General features: G+C 33.3%; 2 protein-coding genes across 3 annotated transcripts; one reads left to right on the top strand and one right to left on the bottom strand.

Moving 5' to 3' along the window:
- The first annotated feature begins 2,491 nt into the window (after positions 1-2,491).
- Positions 2,492-6,049, top strand: LOC124829288 (U3 snoRNP-associated protein-like EMB2271). Its single transcript, XM_047302761.2, has 7 exons — positions 2,492-2,998; positions 3,081-3,420; positions 3,838-4,062; positions 4,294-4,522; positions 5,028-5,206; positions 5,643-5,708; positions 5,840-6,049. Exons 1-7 carry the CDS (start codon positions 2,607-2,609, stop codon positions 5,912-5,914), a joined length of 1,506 nt encoding a protein of 501 aa, XP_047158717.1. The 5' UTR covers positions 2,492-2,606; the 3' UTR covers positions 5,915-6,049.
- Positions 6,050-6,755: 706 nt separating this feature from the next.
- On the bottom strand, positions 6,756-23,909 carry LOC124829289 (SIT4 phosphatase-associated family protein). Of its 2 annotated transcripts, XM_047302762.2 has the most exons (20): positions 23,786-23,909; positions 23,565-23,682; positions 22,127-22,230; positions 18,712-18,798; positions 18,551-18,626; positions 18,401-18,475; positions 18,076-18,129; positions 14,481-14,540; positions 14,117-14,233; positions 11,788-11,882; positions 11,469-11,671; positions 10,834-10,931; positions 10,543-10,646; positions 10,302-10,467; positions 10,008-10,130; positions 9,732-9,814; positions 9,061-9,202; positions 8,560-8,589; positions 8,144-8,214; positions 6,756-8,028 (listed from the first exon to the last, which is right to left on the bottom strand). In XM_047302762.2, the coding sequence occupies exons 2-20, from the start codon at positions 23,601-23,603 to the stop codon at positions 7,470-7,472; spliced, it is 2,286 nt and encodes a 761-aa protein (XP_047158718.1). In that variant the 5' UTR covers positions 23,604-23,682; positions 23,786-23,909; the 3' UTR covers positions 6,756-7,469. The 2 variants fall into 2 exon arrangements, with proteins under 2 accessions (XP_047158718.1, XP_087971051.1); XM_088114925.1 differs by lacking the exons at positions 18,551-18,626; positions 18,712-18,798; positions 22,127-22,230; positions 23,565-23,682; positions 23,786-23,909 and having other exon boundaries at positions 18,076-18,125; positions 18,401-18,470.
- Positions 23,910-24,212: the final 303 nt, after the last annotated feature.

The following is a 24,212-nucleotide window of genomic DNA, read 5'->3' as shown; positions in this document are numbered from 1 at the left end:
ATTACTCTTATTTTACTATACTAAATATAATTGATCTTATTTATAGTTAATGTCTAATATACAAAACACAATTAACCAAACAATTTTTATAAAGAAGAAATGTACCATTGTAACTATCATATAAATAATTGAAAATAGTAAATTTCATTCTACTTTCAACTAATCGCCTAGGATAATCAATTCCAATCTCATATAATCGCAGGAAAAAGAGGATTCTACCACGGATTATTATGAAAATAACATGAATTTTTAAATTGTTTTTCAAAAAGGGAGAATGAACACAGGCAAATAAAGTAAGTAAATAAATAAATAAAGGTAGAGAATTAAAGACCATAGTAAGGGCGTCTTTGTTAAATTAGAAAAGAGGGGGAAAGAAGTGAAAAACTAAAGCCAATTGCATCATGCACTCCGTTATTTTCTTCCTACACCTCCTTCAATTTTCAAATATGACTATTTTACTTTTGGAAAAGTGGCTTTCGGATTTTTATTTTCCGAAATAACATTTCCAGAACAAAATTTTCCTGAATAAAATTTTTGAAAAGAAATTTTAAAAATGAGATTTTCGAAATAAAATTCTCAAAACACACGAAATAAATTCTGGAACATATTTTTTGGGACAAAATTTTCAGAATGCATATAATACGTTTCTCATAATGAATTTTTTTTAATTATGAAATATGTTTTGGAAAGAGTTTTTTTTTTATAAACATATGAAATATTTTTTGTAAAAAACTTTTTGAAACGAGTTCTTTTAGTGTTTTATCGACGACAATGATTGTAATGGTGTGGTACACAAAGAAATTTAAGTGTTTTTCTTATATTGTAGGGTACAAAAAGAAAATTGAAAAGCAATTGCCAAAACTAAAAGCAAACTATGAGAAAAAAAATGGGAAATAAAAGGTAAAAGAATAATAGGAGTTTATTTTTTCACGGTATCAGAATTTTTATTATGTTTTTTATGACTTTTTATAAATATATATTCATATATATGATCTTTTACTATTTAAAAGTAAAATAATTAAATATACTATCTTTTATATATTATATTGAAATTATTGAACTAAAATAATTTAATTATGTAGAATTAAGTATTAGAAACACCAATAATTTAATTACAAGGTTAAGTATATTTTTATTAATTCAACTTACATCTAAAATTAGAATTTATCTCTCAAAAAGTATATATAAAACTCATTCATATACTTTAATAGTGCAGGAATATATTATTCAACGACATTAATTTTTTTAGGTGTTTAAAAACTATATTGAATGAATTAAAAAATGTTCACACATGATTAATATATAGGACGATACGTGTAATTTAAAAATAAATTTTTGGTTTTTTTTTTTACACTTTTTTTCTCTTTTTCTTTTTCTCTTTAATTTTTTTTCCCCTTTTCACTAGCTACCCCTTTAAATCAAGATCCATTACTTTAGGACTCAATAACCGACCATAGAGTTGAAAGAGGAAAAGAAAAAATAGAAAAATTAGAAAAAATGTAAAAGAAAAGAAATTATTAAAATTTTATCTTTAAATTACACGTGTAAGCCTACTACTATGTATGTTTAAGGTTGCCGAATGAGAAAAATGTATTCCAAATATTATTAAAGTACAATATAAATTTTATATTAAATTTTCGAAGATCAAATCTAATTTTAAAAACTAAAAATATATTTAACTTTAATTATATGTAAAATGTAAATGATTTTTTATTAGTAGAACTTTTTTTTATTCCACCGGATTTTAATTTTTTTTTAATTTTACTATTTTTGCGAGTTTTATTGCTATTTAAATATATTATAATAATTAAAATGAAACCCTTGTATAAAATTAAAATTTAAAAGGATATGAAATATTACTGTAAAAAAAATTTTAGCTTTTATTGTATAAAAAGTAAAATATTAACATTAATAAAAAAAATTATTTTTTTCTATTTTTATTTACTGTTTTAATTAAATATTTTTTATATTCTTTTGTTAACCCCTTTTTCCCTGTTTCACTTCTTCTTTTTTTAATTATCCACACACGTTAAGAAAGAAAAGAGACGAAAAATAAACAAGAGGAACATAATTCCCATTAATATCGTTTGTGATATTCCTCATTGTTCATTAAAAACATTAAATAAAGAAAATGTTGGATTTAGTAGACATGTAAAAGTATATATATTTCTTTACATAATCATGCATGCAATCTGAAAAATATAATCTTAAAATATATTTGTCTCTAAGATAATATTTTATTCTTAAGAATAACATTCTTAATTAAGAATATTATTTCAAATAAAATTAAATATATGAAATTGGAGGTAATTAGATAGAAATTAAAGTTGAGTTAACAAAATAATTTTCTTTACGAGAAAATATAATTTTCCCCTCCCAATGGAAAATAAAGTAAGAAAAAGTTTGGAATAATGTTAAAAATTAAGCCATTTTTGTTGTCGTTGAAGGAAAATTAAAAACAGTTAATATTTGGAGTCCTTAAACACAAACTATGTTTTGTTTTTGTATCGCTCTTAAACCCTAGTTTCTTCCTCTGTCTGCATCTCTTCTCAAAAACCCTACAAACACCCACTGTATCGCAAATTCGAACCTTTTGAATCTGAATCATGCCGCGAAAGAAGAAAAGCCATGACCCCTTCTTCACCAACGATTCCCGAAAACGCCAAAAGCCCAATGGCAAACTTGACCGCGACGATGAAGAAGATGCCGAGATAGAAAGCGATTTTGATGAAGATGGCTTCTTCGCCGGCGTCGACGACGGCTCCGGTGAGGATCAGGAGGTAGAAACAGGCGCGGAGGCTCGGAAGAGAATCGCACAGGACTATATCCAAATGGTTCGGCAAATAGCGCAGAAAGAGAAAGAACAAAAGGACGGTGAGGAGGATGAAGATGGTGATGGAGAAGACGAAGAAGGAGCAAGAGACTCTCTCGTAGCTCAGAAGTTGATAAAGGAGCAACAAGAGGAAAGTGGGCGCGTCAGAAGAAGCATTGCTTCAAAGTTTGTTTCATTCTTCACCAACTGTTTGTGTTTGGGTTTTAGATTTTGATGGAACACTAAATTTGTTTGTTTGATATTTTAGGGTGAAAGTAAGTAGCGATGAAGGGTTTAGGGTGTTGGTGAAGCACAGACAGAGCGTTACAGCGGTGGCCCTGTCTGAGGATGATTCGAAGGGCTTTTCCGCGTCGAAGGACGGAGTAATTATGCGGTGGGATGTGAACAGTGGGCAATTTGAGCGGTATAAGTGGCCCAGTGAGTCCGTGTTGAAATCTCATGGCTTGAAGGATCCGCAAGGCTCGGCTGCAAAGCAAAGTAAACATGTATTGGCTTTGGCTGCTAGCTCGGATGGTAGGTATTTGGCGACTGGAGGACTTGATCGCCATGTTCATATATGGGATACTCGTACCAGAGAGCATGTTCAGGTGATTCTTTATTCTCTCAAATGAATGGTAGGAATGTAGTATGAAAGGTGGCTTGCATGTTGCTGGCTATGTGTGTAGATAAACGTGTAGTTGGTTTCTTGTTCACTGATTGTTCGGATTGGACCGCATGTATGCGTATTTTGCTTCATTTTTTTAATAAAAATGTTTTACTGCTACTGTTGTATGTTTCGCCTTGCTTAGATTAAAGTCAATGAGAATTTTTGTGTTTTAGTGGATAGTGAACTTATTTGAATGTAAACAGGATCCTACACAGGGTTTGACAAAGTAAAATGCGAAGTAATTTGCTTCCTTTGATTTGTAGCTGTACACATTACAGTCAATGTTTGGAAAACCATAGGCCTTTGTGGGCTAATTGTGGATTGGATTGCTGATATTGAATTGTAATTGTTTTTACAGGCTTTTCCAGGTCATAGGGGCCCTGTTTCTTGTCTGGCTTTTAGGCAAGGAACTTCGGAACTTTTTTCAGGTTCATTTGATAGGACAATTAAGATATGGAATGTTGAAGACAGAACTTACATGAATACTTTATTTGGTCACCAAAGTGAAGTATTAAGTATTGATTGCTTACGCAAAGAAAGGGTACTAACTGCTGGACGTGATCGTAGCATGCAATTGTTTAAGGTAATCTTACCAATATATTAAGATCTAAGTATTTGACTATCAACTATCATGTATGTTAACTGTTCATTTATTTCTCATACTGTTGCTCTGTTCTTTTTTATCTTCGTGTGGAAAATATTCAAGTGATTAAGTAGAAACTTTTGCCATAACTACTTTTTTCTTGGGTTATTCCAATTTCTGTTTTAGACTTGACTTTTTTAACGATTGTTTTGTGTATTCTCCCTAATTTAGGTTCATGAAGAGTCACGTCTTGTATTTCGTGCTCCTGCATCCTCCTTGGAATGCTGTTGTTTTGTTAATAATGAGGAACTCTTGTCTGGTTCGGATGATGGAAGCATTGAGCTTTGGACTGTAATGCGAAAGAAGCCTATTTACATTTTGAGGAATGCTCATGCCTTACTGGTGGATAGCATGAAATCTGACCAAAAGGACAGTGAAAAACTTCCCAACGGTAACATAGGTAAACAATTATGTGTGTACAAGTTTCCTTGTAATCCAAATGTCTCAATATTGGCAGTTCCTTCAGCAGTTTGAATTACCTTATATCGAATAGAAAATACTTACGATGTTTGTAACATCTTTTGTTTCTTTTTTCTTTTTCACTTTTCTGAAAGTTTTTGTGATGGACGCACTACAATGTATGTGATACCACAGTTTGTGTAACAACACTTTTTGGGAATATCTCTCTTACAATATTTATTGCATGCTATAATATTCTCTCTTTTATCTCTGATGTATAGTGCGTTGTACTTATTAGTGTACGAGTATCATTTACCACTTTGAGAGTGTTGTTTTATCTTCTCCATGTTTCTGTATTCCCGTACTCATTTAATGTATGGTCAAGATATAGCAAAGAGCATCGCATTTTGCTGTTGGCTTACTTTTACAATAGAAAGGTGTGAGTTTATAATATATTTACCCTTCTCTTAATATCCTAAAGTGATACCGTTGTCTTCACCATGCAGAAAATGGTTACCACCATCCTGAGAACCATCATTGTGCGTCAGTTTTCTCTTGGGTCAGTGCAGTCACTGTTTGTAGAAACAGTGACCTTGCGGCATCTGGGGCTGGCAATGGTTCTGTTCGATTATGGGCAGTTGAAAGTGATACAAAAGACATTAAACCTCTTCATAATGTGCCATTGGTAAGTGAACGGAATAGCAGTTAAACTCAAGTTACTTTTCCTAGATAATTTTTTCTTCAATTTTGATTATAGTTACAATCTCTGCTGAAAAAAAGGATTTTGCTTATTGTTTATTTTGTTCCTGTTGAATGTCGTTCTCTGTAGAGCCCTGTATTTTAGTGAACAATTATCTCCCCTTATGCACAAACCTTTACTCTTATGCCATGTGATGTATCGTTAAGGTTTCTCAGAATGGTAGATACTCAACATGGAAAACCTTGCTTCTTCCATTATATAGTTGTCAATTTGTACATAGTGTTTTTTTAGTTTTACATAAAAAGTCAAGTTTTTCTATTGAAGTAAAAATAAATTGCCAAACACGTAATTCTTTATATTTCTAGTATTGCATTTACATTTGCCAAACACTGGCATTTAATTAAACATTTTTGCATTATAGGTTGGATTTGTGAATACCTTGGCTTTTGCAAAATCAGCAGAATTCTTAATTGCGGGAGTTGGACAGGTGAAGTTTACATGCAACCGCCTTGCGAATATTTGATTAGCATATTTCTACCAATGAATATCCTGTTATTATCTCGATTAATTGTTACTCTTTTCCTGCCGTTCTTGTCACTAAAGAGTAATTGTCTGCAGGAACCTCGTCTCGGGAGGTGGGGAAGTAACCCTGAAGCACGAAATGGAGTTTCAATTCTTCCTCTTAAGTTGTGAGATGATGCAATGAAAAAATTGTACCTCCTCAATTTTGGTATACGAATTGTAACATTGAGTTGAATGTCCGTCCGTGATCTTAATTATATGTATCGGTTACATTTTTTTGTTATAAATAATTTCTTAGTTTTTGCATGTTTGTATATGATTTCAAAATTTTGGAATGGTTTCTTCTGCAAAAAAATATAAAGCTATTTATGTAATGGCTACAAAAATCCAGAATAAAAAACTCCCTTCCCTTGACCCTAATACCACCTGTTTCAATACAGTTCAATGTTCCAATGATCTAAAAGCCTTTTAGAAAAATTAAAAGTGTCATGCACTAATCCTCCTCGTTTCTGGCGGCTTTTATCTGTACTGTACCATCAACTCAGGCATTGTCGACTTATTTGTGCTATTCAGGAACTTAAGCTGAATTTGTTTGCGTTTTATACCGACATTATTAGCTATTTGGTTTGAGTCCGTTATTATCGGAAGAATTATAGTTAAAATAATAAAAATTCAGTGGATATATAGAAGACAATTAAGGTATTTTTCTTTCATACCATTATGTTCCTGTATAAATTTACCATTGAGATACTTTTACATCATCTCGTATTTTTGCATATCTGACAGAATGCCGATTTTATGATCGGGTGGGAGTTTGTTTTACACCATTTCTTTACCAGGACTTGGGTTTGACCAGAATCATCAGGTAGGAAATACGTTAATAGCATTAACAGTAGTTCATATTGTACGAGTAAAATCACTGAAGAAATTATGCCCAAAGTTGAAGACAATGCATTCAATCAATCTGTCATGTTCAGAGTAATATAACGTAAATACTGAAACACTACTCAAATGATCAATGCATAGAAATTCAATTTAACTAGTTAAATCCAACCAGGAAGTCTTTCAAAAGTTGATTCTGAAGCAACTTATACAATATACTGGGACAAGTCAATACAAGTTTCAGTACCCGAAGGTTCATGTAACAATGAAACGAATCTTGTTCATCTCAGAAAATTCGTAATTACAGAACGTCCTCCCCTACCCCCCATGTTTTGGTCTTGGTCCATTTTCAGTATGCTTTTGAGGTTCAACTCCTTATCAGCAACCATCTCAAGCTCTTCAATGCTAAAGATTCACATCATTTGAGCTTGGGCAAGGAACTTCCTATAAAAATCATCATACGAGGTTACTTTGAGCGATTGTAAAAGTCAAGCAAGGAACCCGTTTTCATACCGAAACACTCGGATCGGAGAGACGTATTTATATGAACAGTTAATACGAAAAGGGGGAAAATTTAGTAGCACCTAATTGGGCGAGCTAAACATTTGATATGAACAGGTGAAGAATCCATTAGCACCTAACAGTATGAGCTAATAAAGCCACATCAAACATTGAATTTATAGCTTCAGAAGTTGGTGGGAATAAAAATTTAATACTCCTATTTAAAAAAGCGTGCTGAGAGGTCTAAATGCTCTTGCCCAGCCAGACTCCAGGATGTACTTTTCCCACCTGATTAATTTTGCATGATTCGCTACCCAAGCCAGTTCACAGGAATTTACATTATCTATTCAAGTTCGACTCCTTTGTTGTTGTCAGTTGTGTCCTTGTTACTGTTTCCTCCAACCTCGGCGACTGACCCATCCGCAGAAGTAGGTGCACATGACCTTGGATTTTCATTTACTGTTTTAGTTGTCTCAGAGGTTACAATAGTGGAGTTATCGAGAGATGCTGATGGCAAATCAGTAGCTAACTGCTTATCCTTTGTCACTGCAACACTGGCTGATGGAGATGGTGATTCAGTTGCACCAGGATCATTGTTCCCAATTTCCCCATTCGGAAGAACATCAGAAGGGTCATTGGCATCTGAAGATTCCCTCCATTCAACCCACTCAACAGGTTTATCTGTCCCACCATGTTCTAACTTTGGTCCTGCTTCTGGAGAAGATGTTGCAGTGTCAGCTAACTCTTCATCCTCACCAGCAACATCATCTCCACTGGCTTTTACAATACCCTCCTCGGCATTAGGTGATGGAGAAGCAAGGGAACCGGTTGAGCGCTCATTGGCTACTCGATCTCTATCCTCCTCGAAAGCAAACCAGTTGGAATTCGTGAATAGAGATCCACTGCATATGCCATGGCATAAGGAATACATCCCAAGAATGTGAAGAAAAACTAGGCAAGACGTTCAATTCAAAGTAAAAAACTGACACGTACGATCAACAAAAGCACACCATTTACCTTTCATGGTCATCTCCCAACCGCAAAGAAGATATAACGACTTCTGCAGATTCATCATCAAAGTAGACATCCTGCAACATTCATATTCTGTTAGATATTTTATCATAATAGTAAATCAAACCTCAACCAAAAACCCTAAGACACATTAGTGATGTCTATCAATTTACATGAACATGAGAAATCAGCCCTAAAAGAGACACTCGCAGACTTGTATGATTCAAGCAATTAATTTACTCTGCACAAAGCTGCAGACAGGCAAAACTTATGTGATGGAGGAGTTAAAGTCATTAGAAGACACCCAAGAAAGAATGTTCAATCCATCTTTAAACATATTTATCTCAAGCATTAACCTGCACATATTCACTTCACCTCAATTCAAGACTGGATTTTATCACATAAAGAGGAAAATATTATACCTCATCATCTCGTTCAAGAGAGCCATGAACCTGAAACAAAGATACATTGGTCAGTAATCAAGAGCTATCGCATAGAATTATTAATGACAGAATCCGATAAGCAGTAGTATCACCACCTAAAAATTAAATCAGGCATTAGGAATTTATCATTCCACAATGCTGAATGAACAAATTGGTCACTACATCAGCTGGTCTAAATACTCTAAGAACAAACTATTAAGTGAACCCAGACTGAGTCATTCCATTCTCTGTGAATCCTTATATATATAACACACTATAGAAATAATTTCTGTAGGTATTTCATGTACTTCTGGCCATTATGAAAAAACAATTCTAAGGGCTTTGTGAAACCAACACCATATCAGAAAATTATTCTTAATAATCTCAGAAAAATTCCACATATTTCTGTTCTTCCATTCACAACTATCTAACAAATGACACTGCGAAATGCACATTCAGCTGCAGGCAGACAGGAGGTTCCCTAAAATAACTGCACTGTACCTCTTCAATGTCATCACTGTTGTAAATGCCATAACGGAAGGCTTGACTTAAGTTATTTGCTAATGCTGCTACATCATAGTCCCGGTCTTGATAATCATCCTCATCACTATCCCTATTTCTGTCATGTAACGCTGTTGGCCTCCTGTAACAACGAATTAATTACGAATCAGCAAACATGCCCAATACACAACCACAAGATGACCTACAATGAAGCTACATCAAAATACAAACAATCCCAACAATAATAAGAAAAGTATTCAGTAACAGGAATCAAGATCGTGCTCAAGTTTGTGGTTCCAAGCATGTATTTCATCACGTGACAGAGATCAGCAAGCATACGGTAGCACAGGGACTATGTATTCTGGAGGTCAAAGTTCTCTTGATTCAGTGAGCAATGATCTATTCCTCTAATCGGAGCATTGTTCTTCATTGAGAAAGGTATATTATACTCTAATGATTATAATGGTTGCTGTGACATTGTGTTTATGACTGTTAAGAAAAAATATTAGAATATAAATCTGGACTCCAAAGATTCCAACCACGACTTCTAAAAGCATGATGGCATTCAAGGAAAGAGGCAAATCTTTAATTTTTCAGCTCATTCAGATAGTGGCACAGCAGATTAACCATGGGATATAACAAGATAGTGCCAGTTAAGAAAAGCAACATACCCACACGCCCATTGATAGACATTCTCCACAGCATTGCGATTGGATAGAACACCCAAGTACCAATCTGTCCAATCACTATTTCCCTGTCAATTTAAGAACTTTGAAAATAAGTTTCAAGATTATGTAGTTTACCTTTAAAATTCATTTTGTTCAAGTACATGTAAAAAATCAGAAAATTACTTACTGGGAAAAGAAAGAGAATTGATCAAATATCACAACTAAGTTTAAACATTCAAAAATCATACCACAAAACTTGCTGGAGACATAGTAACAGACCTGCAAATGTTCCTGAATCACAGTGTTGTTATTCCCTAACTGGACAAGTTTGTTAGCTATACGGGTTAAGTGTCCTATGCATCCTATCCTAGGTGCTGATTTTCCCTCGGCAGGTATTGTTGCCTGCAAGAAATTTGCAGAAATAGAACATTTAAAATATTCATTTATTCCAAACGATTTTTTTTTAGTTTCCATCAAACATTGTATCCAAATCATAGAGCAAAACAAACAATTCTGCAAAAAAATTATGCAATACAATATTTTTGTGCATAAGGGGCAAGAGGAACCAAGTACCTTGTTTGTATCAGCTTCCAACGTGAATTGCTTTTCTGCCTGAATAATTTTCCCGACAAAATCACAATGATGGAGAAGATGTTCCAGAAGAGAAGAATTCTTACTCTCCAAGCAAGATGTTATAATGTTTTCCACATGGTGATGCAAAAAGTTATTGTATGGGTACCTACCACATTCAAACATAGTAGCAAAGCATGAGATTAAATGACAAGGCACAAGATACCAGAATTGCAAAACTTACTCAAAGAACAAGTGTATAATTCTTTGCACTGCTCCAAGATCAATCAATTTCTTCTCAGCAGCTTCACCACCAACAGTTACTAGGACTGATATGAACTCTACAATCTGAAAGAATAAATGTTCAGTTAATATTACTTATGGCAAAGCTACAATATTACTTTTCAACATCTTCAAAGAACAACAAATTTGAAAAAAGGCAATTACTTGTGAAAATACCTTCATGACAGCACATGTTCAAAACTAGTCTTCGAATCAAATATACAAACGGGACAATTTCAAATAATTAGCTTACCTTTAGACGATGTTTACCAAGAGGTGGTTGTAATTTGCCAAAAGTAGTTAGCAAGAGATTTTCAGAAGAAGAAACTTCTAATAGCTTGAGTAAATCACCTGCAGAGTAAGGTAGATCAAAATTTTGTTCTCCTTTAGACAAAGTAAAATAAAAATTCAGATAAAAGAATATACATACAGACACAAATGGTCTCACGATTATGTTTGAATTAATTTACCTAATTGAAGTGAACTCATTTTACAAATGTGAAATGAAAATTATAAATCAGTGTAACAGGAATTTTACATGCTAGATGTGAGTATAGAATTTATTTCTTGCTTGAGGGAAAGGGATGTTTTTTTATTAAAACGGAGGAGAAAGATCTAGAAAGCCAGAGAGAGAGAGAGAGAGAGAGATAAAATAAGGAAATTGGAAAGAAACAAACCAATAAACCCCATGAAGAGTGTTACAAAACACTCTCTAACACACTCTTCTATTGATTAAAATTTATTGATAACTACAAATCATGAGATGTTCACTAAATAAGGATGTGGAACCAAAATGTCAGTGATGTCCAATAAACTCAAACCCACAAGAGTTTGTTCCTCGCACTTTTCTTCTCCCAAAAAACATATTAAGCCATTCAGAAGTCTTACCTAGGCTTTCTAGCATGCCTTCAACAGTCTCGGGATTTGCAGTTACACTAGATCCGTTAGTCATTTGTCGATTATATGTATAATAAGCTCCAAAAGTATGTCTCTTGGGGTCTAACAAAGATATGCATACAGATAAGGAGTTTACAAGAACAGATTTTGGCCGAGAGACTTCCAGGGCATGACGGAATAATCTTCCTATAAAGCTGCAGATATATGATGAAAAATGTTGGTTAATGAAAACGATGCATAAACTTCCAAGTGATGAAAACTAATCTAGGATTGCACTCATAACAAAGAGCAAGTCCTCAAACAAATCTACCTAGGACTGCAGACTTTTGCAGAAAGCCCTGCAGGAGCAAATCGTGTAATAGCACACAGAGTTTCTGCTGCATTAGCATGTACTTCTGGAGAATCCTGTAAAAGCCATAGCAAAAGAATGTATAGTCAGTGAAAATGTATTGGCTGGCCTTCGTAATAAAGAGAATTCAGCTTATACACACGATCCTTACTCTATTTATTGTACGTGTTTACTATATTCATCTTTATAGGTTATAAGAGTTTAAGGAGGTTTTGTGAAGTGTATTATAAGTAGTATAAGTAATACAAAGATATCCTTATGTGCCAAAACATTTAACAGCCTAAGTGAAAAAAAAATTGGCATTGTATATTTGTACTAAAATTCCAACAACAAACATTATGACAATCCAGACAAAAAGAACAGTCTAAATGCATCACAAATATATTTTGAATTTAATCTACATGATTTCTTGCTCTTAACCTAAAAATTGTGCACTTTCATAGTTAAGTTGGGTTTTCTGATCTAATTAAGTTTTACAGATTTCCAATAGTAATTCAAGTAATATGTTATTAGGCCTTGATTCAAGATTTTTATAAAATTCCGTTATTCCTCAACTAATCCTTATAAACAAAAATTTAACATACAGGAAATAGTTGTCAATCCCAAATGATCGTGTGAAGTGGCCAACCCACTAAATCTCATTGTGGCTAGCAGGGTGGCCGCTGTTGTAACCAATTAGAATAAGAATAGTAAATGAGGGTAAAAAAACGAAAAACAACCGCAAGGACAACACAAGGCCAGGCAGCAGAGGTAATGTCAGCTGGAAACAGACAATTTTTCCACAAAATTGCCAGAGAAGGGTGGGTACTTGGGGTTGAGCATGGACTGGGTTGAGTCGGGTTCACCCTTTATCCAACCCAACCAAACCCAAAATTGTGACCCAATACCCTAAATAAATGAGATAATACTGGGTTAACCCATATCTGTTACACAATATACAAATTTTAACATTGCAAATATTTAAATAGTAGAACATAAGAATAATAACTTAAATTAATCTATATTTTAAAATAATAAATATAGGGTTAGGATCTATTTATATCAAGTAGTCAAACATACTTTCAATAATTTTTTATAGAAAGCAGTTTTAATCTATCCAAATATTAAATTTCATATTCTTTTTAATTAGATCATGTATCCAAAACTTCATACAGTTTTAAAGCTATTAAGAATTTCTTTACATCTCTTCATTTTAATGTATAATGATATTCAACAGTTTGATTGATTGAATTTGTGTTCTATAAAAAGTTATTGAAGGTGTAATTTAGATGACTTTTTCGTCAGGTGTAAAAATTCTAACCTATAAATATAATATCACGTTATACAAAATTTTCCAATATTAAATAAAAAGGTTATTACTAATACACAATTATTCAAAAAAAAAAAGAATTGAGAGAGAATCTTCTGACTAAACCATGTGGAAACGGCTAGAAACACAATCTAACCTCATCCTTAAAAAAATATCGTTTCTGCTTTTAAAATCCCAACCCGCCCAAATCAACTTTGGGTCAAGGCTAGCAGGTTGGATCGGGTCATGCTCACCAATTAACAAAGAGCATGCAAGTGACTGTGAGAGGGCTTCAATTCTGATTCAGAGAGGGGGAAATTCTTTAATTGAACACCCCCCCCCCCCCCCCCTCCCTGCTGGAAATGAGCCTCTTTCCTTATTAAGTACACTTTTTCAAAACACTTCAACATCACTCACTCACTCCAGCTGCAATTTTCCAGGTTTTTGTCTGGCTAGTGTCAGATCTTGGACCATGTCTCCCCCAAACCTTTCTCTCTAAGTTTTTAAAGTAAATACATTAAATTATAGTTTGGCACCTGAAAATTCTATTTCAAGCTCCCCCAACATTATTTCAAGCTTTTGACTTCACCAAAATTTTCAATGAAACTTTGGCACTGTGCCAGGCTATTATACAATCATTAATGCATGTTCCAGCCGCTTCACAACATAATTCAGCAATAGCACCCATTATATGGCTTGTATTAACCATTTTTAATTCCAGAATGGTTAATACAGGTCAAATGAGGAACCATGATTTATTATTAAAGTATAAAGTAATAAAAAAGACAGTGACAAATAAAACTTAAAATCATATGTTCCATATGATAAAAGAAAATCATACAGCATCAGTGTGCACATATTTAATTCACTTATTGACCTCACATATCAATTTAAAGAATTCCCTCTTACTTTTAATTCATCCAAACTCTAGCAAATTTAAATTTAGAATTAATAACATATCCAAATCCCCACTACAGACTTCAGAAAACTGATGATACTTACTGAAGAACTGAATTTATCTGCAATCATCTCAAGCACATTAGAATCTTCAATCCACTGCATTGCATTCACATGACTTACATACATATGTTCGTCAGCACCAATCAAACGTATCAAAACCTGGTATTTCAAAGAAAAAATTACCATTAAAATTACAAATATACAAAAACACACATGCACAGAATAGAGAGGAAAAAAATTCACACCAATGAAACTAATTGATTCCCAAATCTAAAAATACTAATTCCCATGCAGGAGTCTAGGCATTAAATACCAGTAAAACAAAGATTTGAACTTACAGCAGCAAAGATAACCCTTAATAGGCAAGTATAACAATTTAAAATAAAATAAATGCGAAAAACCCAACCTCCATGATAGACGTGATTCCAATCAAGTCAACTAGTTTCTTCACAATTTCCCGGTGAGCCTGGTTAGCCACAATGACAACAGAACAGCAAACTGATAAGTGCAACCCAATGAATGCTAACACATCAATGAAAACATAGTAAATTAAACAAACACCCTCAATGTTTATGGAATTATAACAACACCCCAGGATTTTGTAGTTCTACACAAACATCCCATTTGTTTTAAAAACATTACAGTCTCCCTTTTTACATTACGCATACACCCTTTTTAAGTTTTAAAATCATTACATGTCTTTAATGTCTTTATGTTTTTAAACACACAAGAAGTCCATTTTACATTACCCCTTTCACCCCATTAAGGGAGGACATTGTAACAATGAAAAAAGCAGAGGGTGTCAGCATAGTTTTCCAAAACCTAAAATTGTAATGTAGTCATTCAGTCCATTACTAAAACATATATATCACCAGGAAATATTCCTCAAATTGTTCCATAAAGTAACATTCTTTATTGTACACTTCCAATTCCAACACAATCACACCTTTTAGTTCAGTTGTGCTAATATAATAGCCATGAGAGGAATGAGAAAAATCTGTAGGATATCTTTCACATTCACATGTAATACACATATCACACTTTCATGGTGGAGTCGTTCTAAAAGCCATAACAAGATTGAAGTTTCTTAGGTATTTTTCAATTCACAGACTCAACATCTAATTGTACATTTGTAACATTTAAATTTAAAGGATGTCACAAATCAGTGAGTCTTGCCTCAACTGATGTATTCAATATACATACAATGAGAAGTATAACCAAAGGAAAAAGCATCCAAATCATGCCCTTAAGCTAGATACAGCCAGAAAGCAGCTTTAAAGCTGTAAAACAAACAATAAACTATTATAACAATAACCATATGTGCAAAGTGGAATAAGAGAACATACATTTAATATGACCCCTAGTTAAACTTACAATGAAGCAAAGGCCAAAGTCCACAATCAAAACAAAGAACACTACCTGACATTACAATGTAATTGTAGCCAGCCACTCAACATTCAACCACTAATCTCAATACAACAAAACAAGCACCATAAAAGACATTTCACAACACACTCCAGACCTGACCTGACTAGTACTGAATTTAGATTATATAAATGCACCCAAACAAATCCCTCGCCTCCAGACCACATAAGCTCCTCGAAAATTCTGTTTGAGGTGCCTTGCCAGGTTGGACAGGTGTAGAAAATAATTGCTATAGAAATCATTTATGTATTTGAAGCTCCAAGATGAAAGTTATGTGCAGAAAATAACTGCTAGCAGTTAGTTTTATATTAGGAACATCAAGATGAAAATTATATGTTGAAAAAAACTGTTGGTAGTTATGTATTAGCAGTACATATCAGATAATAGGTTATGAAATAATGTCTCTGAAGTTATTTTCAGCATGTGGTCGGTGAATACTCTCTGCGGGAGGCCTCGGCCTCTGGGACAGCAACTGTATATCTAATTTATGAAAGGGGAGACTACTTCTCTCTGAGACAACAAATGTATTGCTGTGCTATCTGATGTCAATTCCCAACAGTATATTTTTTTTTTCAATAACACTCATGTTAGGCATTACTATGTACTATGACATCTCAGTTAGGCTCATCTCAAAGCACACCAATACTTTGCCATCACATGAAAAATATTATTAAAAAAGAAAAATGATAACACAAAAACATGGAGTGATCAAACCAAACTCATGCACAAAAGATATTATTAAAAAAGAAAAATAATAACAAAAAACACAGGGTGACCAAACCAACTCTCATGTACCATTTTGTTCAAGAGTTTATATTTCAAGAATCATGGTTTGTCACCACTAGGATGATCAATTGTTTCACAAACATTTTTTGGAATAGAAATGGGAGTCAAAGAGAAAACAAAAGAGAAATTCGACAGAGATAAACAGTTATAACTCAATTATAAATAGGATAAGGATTTGGAGTGGATTGAATACCTACCCTAAAAGGTATAAACCAACTAGAGTTTACATGGTATTAGACATTTACATGAATAAAAACAGGTTCTCCATGTAAAGTTGGATTATTTCTTCGGGGCTTGAGCTGATCTGTGATAGAAGGAGGTGAAGAGGAATCAACAAGAATGTTGATTGAAGAAGAGGATTCATCTTATTATGGTTAGGAGACTCATGATGAGGAACCAACAATGGATAAAAGGACGGGACAGGTAAAACCTATTGGATAGTGTGTAAGCCTTGTAAAGAAGAGGTAAAGAAGAAAGTTTCTTCAAAAAGATAACATCAAGAAACATCTAACATCTTTTAATGTTTGGAGAATGGCATTGGTACCCTTTCCAAAGACAAGAATCGAGGAACACACATTTGATAGCTCAGGCTAAAAGCTTATCCAAACCTAAAGAGACATCAAGAACAAAACAAATACAACCGAAAACCCAGGAAAAAACAAAATATAACTGTTTGTTTCAAAAAATTATAAATTTAGGAATTTTATGTTCAAAACAAGAGGAAGGCATTCTATTTATGAGAAATCAATCCCTATTATTCGTGAACAAGAATGCAGATCACAAAATATAATCAAATACAGAGAAGATACTTGAAGATATTCCTACATAATAGTTACCTATACATAAATTGGTGCATATTGTACATTTAGAGAGGAAGATGAGGAAGAAAGGATTTAGAGAAATACGAGAAGTGACTAAGAAGGTTAGAAAGCAGACTTCAAAGAGTTTGTATAATATGTTTTCCCTTTTCTACATAAAATCTCTAAGCTCATGTTTGGTTGTGGGGAAGATCGTATAATGAATTCAAGAAAAGGAAAGAATAGTGCGGAACGGTTGTGGTTTGGATGAGGGAATTGTGGAAGGAGTGTTCAGAAGAGCAAGGAAGACAAAGAAGAAAAAGAAAGTAATAACTGGTAATTTTTGGGAGATGGGTGATGTAAATGTTAACAAAATAGGTTGTGTATGGAGAAAACAGGAGTATGAACACTTATGGTAGTGTAGATTCGTGGTTGAGTAGGGAGCATGGAGTTTGACAGAACAGCTACTCCATTTTGCTTACGAAATTTATTTTGCTTGTGGAAACTTGGTTGAGTGTGGAAAAAATATATTATGATATGACATATTATGACCTCACTTTCCTCAAGTTTCTTACCTACTTCTCTTCTTTTCTTCTCTCTTTCACTCCCTTAATTTATTTCCTTAAACCAAACAAATGCTAATTGTGGGCGCTGGCCACTAAATCAGAGAGGAGTGTGAGAGAACAATTTCTTACACATACAAATCTGTATTTGTTATCGATGGCTTATTAAATCAAATAACAGACTTGAGGAATATGAATCAATAAAGCAATAGCACAGCTCTGTTTTTTCAGAATCAAGACATAACCATAATATAATGTCATCAAAAGAGGATGATATAAAAAAACTTTGTTCCTCAGACCAACCAACTAGTGTTATTTACAGAAATGCATTATTGTCTGCAATAATCTTTTTACACAACAGTTCAATGTGTAACCATACAGCATGGCAAGAAGGATACGTCTAAATAAAATAAATAAGTTGTGGACTTACTTGAACATATTGCATGAAAGGAACTGTCTTACGTAGCAACAGGCATACAACTACCTAGCAGCATAAGAACTTAATAAATACAAGGGTCCAGATTATTCGTAAAAGGAACTTTGAATTGGAAAATAATTAATTTAATTAAAGGAATGGAAATGCCTGGTCAAGTTGACGGGATTAATTTTTAAGTCATTTTGGAGTCAGAGAGCAAAAGTTAACTCTCTAGTCAACAGACTTATTTCTGTGGGCAAGTTCAACAGTACCCACCACAAAAGAAATTATGTTGCCTGACTAAACAGGCAGTGAGCTTCAAGTTTTAATAAATGGGTACCTTGCTAAAATATCCTGCTAGTAGGTTACTGTGGGAGTGATTTAGATCCAAAAAGGAGAACAACAAATTCATCAACTGCCAAAAAGGAATCAGGTAAGCACTACTTCAAAACATTAACCAAAAAGATTTTAAAAGTGGTTGATGACTTACTTCCTCATCCTCTATAAGAGTTTTGAGTATGATATCAACTTCACAGGTAAATATCTCACAAGCAATAAAGGGAAACCTGTTAAAAAATTATAGAAATAAGGTTCCACAGAAAATATCCACTAAAAAGGAAACTTAGTCAATCTTCATTTTGGACATCCTACTTAAAAGATCGCTTCTTTTCAGCATCCTCTGGAGCTTCTTCAATGATGTATCGTATCAGTTGTTCAACCTGTGGTTTTGCAGACAAACTGCAGCAAACAACATTGAACTTTGTTCAGTGCAAATGAATTAAAAGGGTAGTGTGGTCGGACAATCACACAATAAGAAACGTCATTTGAAAATAACAAAGAGAATAATTGATTCCAAACCCCAAACGCAACTTTGTTATCAGTATCCAAGCCAGGAGAATGTATAATTTAAAACCTAGTGACCAATTATCTTAATCTTTTAAACAGACTTGGGAAAAATTAGGTGTGCAACAAATTATCTTAATCTTTTAAAATAATTCAGAAATCAGAGATGAACCAATTTTATTTTCATCTTTAGAAGATAAAGATACTGGGAGCTGCACCAACGAGACAACCCTTGCCCTAACAATTAACATAGAATGACCTACAATTGCTCAAAGTCTACAACTTTAATACAGTGGGAAGTAGGAATGTCTATTAAAAACTAAGCTCCATTCAACTTTTTTTCATACTTATATTATTCCTCTATATGAATATTAGCCCTTATTTTTTCCATTCATTGATTTTAGCCCCTCAGTTTACCAATAACATGATGTCACTATAGGAACTTTTTGTCCAAACTACTTGTGAAAATGAATGTTCCGTAGAAACATCGTTAAATAGTATAATCAATGACGATCAATGCATCTTCAATGGAAAAATTCAATGTCACTCACTTTAGTCCTTCATATGACTTTTAAAATAGCAATTGTAAAAGTTAACATAGTTATAATATATTTCATTTGAATTCTTAATAAAGTAATTCAGGGGGAAAATCATATGCCATGCAGGTAGTAAATTGGGGGCACTGATAGGAACAAATTGACAACACAAGGACTAAAATTAAAATAATAAAATTACAAGTATTAAAAACTCGTTTAACTCTAGAAATACATATTGTTTCGCATCAATTTGAAGAAATTTACTGTCAAGGTATCCATCAATTTGCATACAGGGAGGTATTTTAATTTCTCAAGGAAAATGTGCCTTAATATCTTAAAAGAAATAGGCATGATTGATTGTAGAACTGTGAATAATCGTATCAATTCAAATCAGAAATCAATAGCAAAGAAAATTGAGCCCTTCTCAAACCCAAAATATCTAGAAAGCTTGCTCAAAAACTTAGTGATCTCATTCTTACTAGACCTGTCTTTGTACTTGGAGTGGTTAACAAGTTTATGCAAACTCCTCGACTTGATCATTGGAATGTTGTTTTTCGCATTCTCAAATAACTAAAAAAGCTCCGTGACAAAAGCTACCTTTTGAAAATAAGGCAAATACTCATATGAATAGGTATTGTGATGTTGATTCAACAAGATCTCCTAAAGAGATTCGTTCCATTAATGGATATTCTGTTTTCATTGAAGGTGAAATTGTTTCTTGGAATAACAAGAAACAAAATGATTGCTTGATCTAGTGTCGGATATGAGTATAGGACAATGACATCACTCACTCGTAAACTTTTGTGGATAAAACAATTCCTTCAAGCAGTTTAGTGAAGTTTATCAAATGAGTGTGTATTGTGATCACCAGATAGTTATTTTCATTGCTTTCAATCTTGTATTTCATCTAAGAATTAAACATACAGAATGTAATTGTCATTTTGTTCAATAGAAGTTGTTGAACAAAGAAATTTGCATGCAATTTGTCGGCTTCAATAATCAACATGCAAATACTTTGTCTAACTCTTTGGAAGACCTCAAGTTCAATTATATATTCATGCTTGGTACATACCATTAGTATACTTCTGCTTGGTACATATAATTTGTATACTCCAGGTTGAGGAAGTGTTTGATTGTTTAACTTGTTTAAATAGTTTAACTTGTTAGATGAAGTTAACTTATCTTTTATATTAGCTATTGGCTCTATCATAGGTTGTTCCTATCTTTTTGTGAATCTTTGTCATAAGAACCCATATAAATATACGAATCAGCTAAGAGATGAAACAATAAGAATTATTTCCATATTTTCTCTCTCGAGTATCACTTAGGCCCTGTTCTCTTGAGTGGATTTGAGGGAATGGATTTGAGAGGATTTGAGAGGATTTGAAGATAATTTTTTTTATCGTTTTTTTGAGCGAATTTGGAGGTAAATGAGAGTGAATTTGAAAATAAAATTTGTGAGAATTAGTATAGAATTGTATTGACGTGACATATTAAAAAAAATTATTTTTAAATTCACTCTCATTTACCTCCAAATTTGCTCAAAAAAACTATAAAAAAAATTATCTTCAAATCCTCTCAAATCCCCTCAAATCCATTCCCTCAAATCCACTCAAGAGAACAGGGCCTTAGGATTGGTCCTTCTATTTCCTTATTTTCCATGCTTCCTTATACTTCATATCTACTTCCTTGTTTAGCCACAATTACGATTTAGCATTAAAAAAAATTATTTCTTCATGTTTAAGTATTAGTGATACATCATAACCATATAACATTAACTTCAGAGAATTTAGTCTCTACTCTCTTTACACAAAGCCCTAGAATTTCACGCTATACATTTTATATTATTATTATGATGATGACTAAATGTAGGTTAAAAAAGACATTTTCTTATAAAATTGTACTTCCAAACATTTATAGTAATGAAATCATTTTCCTTACAAAAATAACAGATAGTGATTCTCATAAGTTTACTATGATGAAAACCTCATGCATTGACCATCCTTTTAACATTAGTATGAGTTAATACTATAGAAGAATTTCTCCATCCTTTCTTCACTCTCCTGATTCCTGAACAAGAGTTACTTTTAGACAAAGGCAAGTAAATGAGCATTATCTCAGTGGTTAGTTATTTCACAATAATAAATATTAAGACATGCAAAACGGGTATATCTGTTAACCCCTACTCCTTATCACCGCCAAGGTGACAATTTTTTAAGTTTTGAATCAGAGATTATCAAAGAAAAATTAGGATAAAATGGAATATCAAAGCAATATTTTGTTTCCTAATTTAATTAATTGCACAAGTCCAAATTGTTAAAAAACAGAGTGAGAGGCTCGCTTTAGTGGATTCAAGCACGTCACTTGATCCCATCCTCACCTGTAAACAATAATATTAATCCAAAAAGTACTTGTTCATAAATCAGCTTTTATGATACTGATAAATTATAATTCACTTGTGAATGATAGTTTCTGAAAAAAAAAAAAACAGAAAACGGAAAGCAACTGGGTGCATGTTTGGAACATATTTTTGGATGCTAAATATACTTCTAGAGTGAGATATTTTTATCTTTTATGCAAAACATTTTATAATGGACGCAGTAGTTATCAAGGCATGCACTAAATAATAAACTACAATAATTTCACATATGAAAGATATTTGTAATAGAAGAAAAGAAGAGGATTACAAATTTATAAGGCGACTATTGAGAGCTTTGCATTCCTGAATAATTTCGTCCTCATCAAGAAGTTCATCCAAAGTAAAGTTATCCCTGTCCAAAATGGTCTCCACCTGCAATATAATACACCAAATAAATAGTAAAATCCCCATACCAATAGGTACCTATATTACTTCAAAAATTAAATTAAATAAATCTATTCTGGTCCCCAAGAAACAGGCAATAAATATTGGTTTCAAGCCTTTACACACCATCACAAGGGACACCCTCACATGTATGCATAAGAATTGAGCACATTCAATTTTTTTTTCTCACATCTTTTTGTTCTCTAACATGCTTCTCTTTTCCATTTTGGATGACATAGTGTCCTCTCATTACAGATGTTACTACTTAAGTTTTTTTTCTACTAAACTTAATTTTACAATAAAAATAATCCTCAAATTAATACTTTACTAATCTAGGACGGAAGGAAGAGAAAGAAGGCATAACTTAGTAAACACTAATATCAAAGAAAATGTTACAAATGTAGAAGTTACTTGTGAGCAGTGGTACAATGCCTTCTAACAAGTTCCAGAAGACAATAAGAAGTCCTCCTAACTACAAAATAACAGAAGAACTAAAAGCAACGAAAACAAGCCCTCCAAAATCTTCCCCTATCCATTATGGAAAAAAACATTCAAATCTGTCCAGCAACAATGCATATAACACCAAACCCAAGGTCAAGAACAGAAATCTATATCATTAAAATTGAGGACAAATAAACAGCATTAAAATGTGGGCATTTCCGTACAACCAAATACGCCATAAAAATATGTAATGTAGAGCTAGCAGCAAGGTTATTAAATATTTAGACAGGGAAACGGATATACAAATCGTTGCTAAAATCAAATACTCCGACAATAAATGGCAGCTCTTCTTTTACCCTATTTAAAGATAACTGAAATCTGTGACCAACATAGGTCGTGTAAGAACAGGAACATTAGTTCCATTCAATCTATCCACAAACAACAAAAATCTTAATTCCACCGCATTACTGCATTGATCAGTCACGCACTCCTCACTCCTGTAATCGATCTCCATATATCACTTCCAAAATTCTTAAATGCAGAGACTACCCCAGTGTCCTATACCTGATGTGGCACTAACTACAACCTGGCAAAACAGCGCAAGCCATCGCTTCACAATAAGGTACAGAGTTACATGCACCAATTCAATTATTCAAAACATCCGATTGATTAAACAAATTGGAGAAAAGAGACACTGAGATCATCGTAGAGTAAATTAAAGACAATAACGCTCCACATAGTCACACTTCCCGAGAAACAGACGGAAATCAAATCCAAGCCAAAACAGCATCCAAGAAACAACCGAAACCACCACAAAAACACATGAATCAGTGTCGGCGCAGCTTGCGCCAAGAATTGAAGAATGAGAGTTCGGAACTCACCGGCGACGCCGTGGACAGACCAGCCATGCGCCAAAACATGTTGAATTTCTGAAGAAATGACTGGGAATCCAGAAAGCGGAAATCCGAAAACGGATCTGGCAGCGCAGAAACCCTAGTGCTGTGCCCCAAATCGAATTGGAGAAATTGTTATCAGAACGGAAACCCTAGAATCGGGAACGACGAGACATAGGAAGATCGAATAGAGAGAGACCAAAAACAACCTTCAATTGCGGGAGGAAGATTGTTTCCAAGTGATGAATGAACAATAGCATCACAACCATCATCATGTACCTTCATATATATATTTTTCTGAATTTTAATTAAATTCAAATTTAAATAGCTGGTGCCAGGATTTTATTTTTCTTTATGTATTTTATTAATTTATATTTTATTAAAAATACGAAAATTTGATGAACAATAAGCATTAGCAATAATGAATTGTGATAGATGAGAGAATGTAGCTTTTGTTTCAATTTTAGAAAAATAATAATTTTAAAATATCTTAAAAAGATATTATTTTAAAGAAATTGGTAGTTCGTAATAAAATACACTATTTATGATTGCTCCTCTAAAGTTGGAGGATTATTGTTGTTGTCCACTTGCCAACATGAAACATTCAAAAAGTTCCCTCAATGGTCCAGATGATAT

The sequence above is a fragment of the Vigna umbellata genome, chromosome 5 (assembly GCF_029865625.1).
Source record: "Vigna umbellata cultivar VRB3 chromosome 5, Vumbellata_1.0, whole genome shotgun sequence".
Lineage (NCBI taxonomy): Eukaryota > Viridiplantae > Streptophyta > Magnoliopsida > Fabales > Fabaceae > Vigna > Vigna umbellata.
This window is presented reverse-complemented; position numbering and strand designations above follow the sequence as displayed.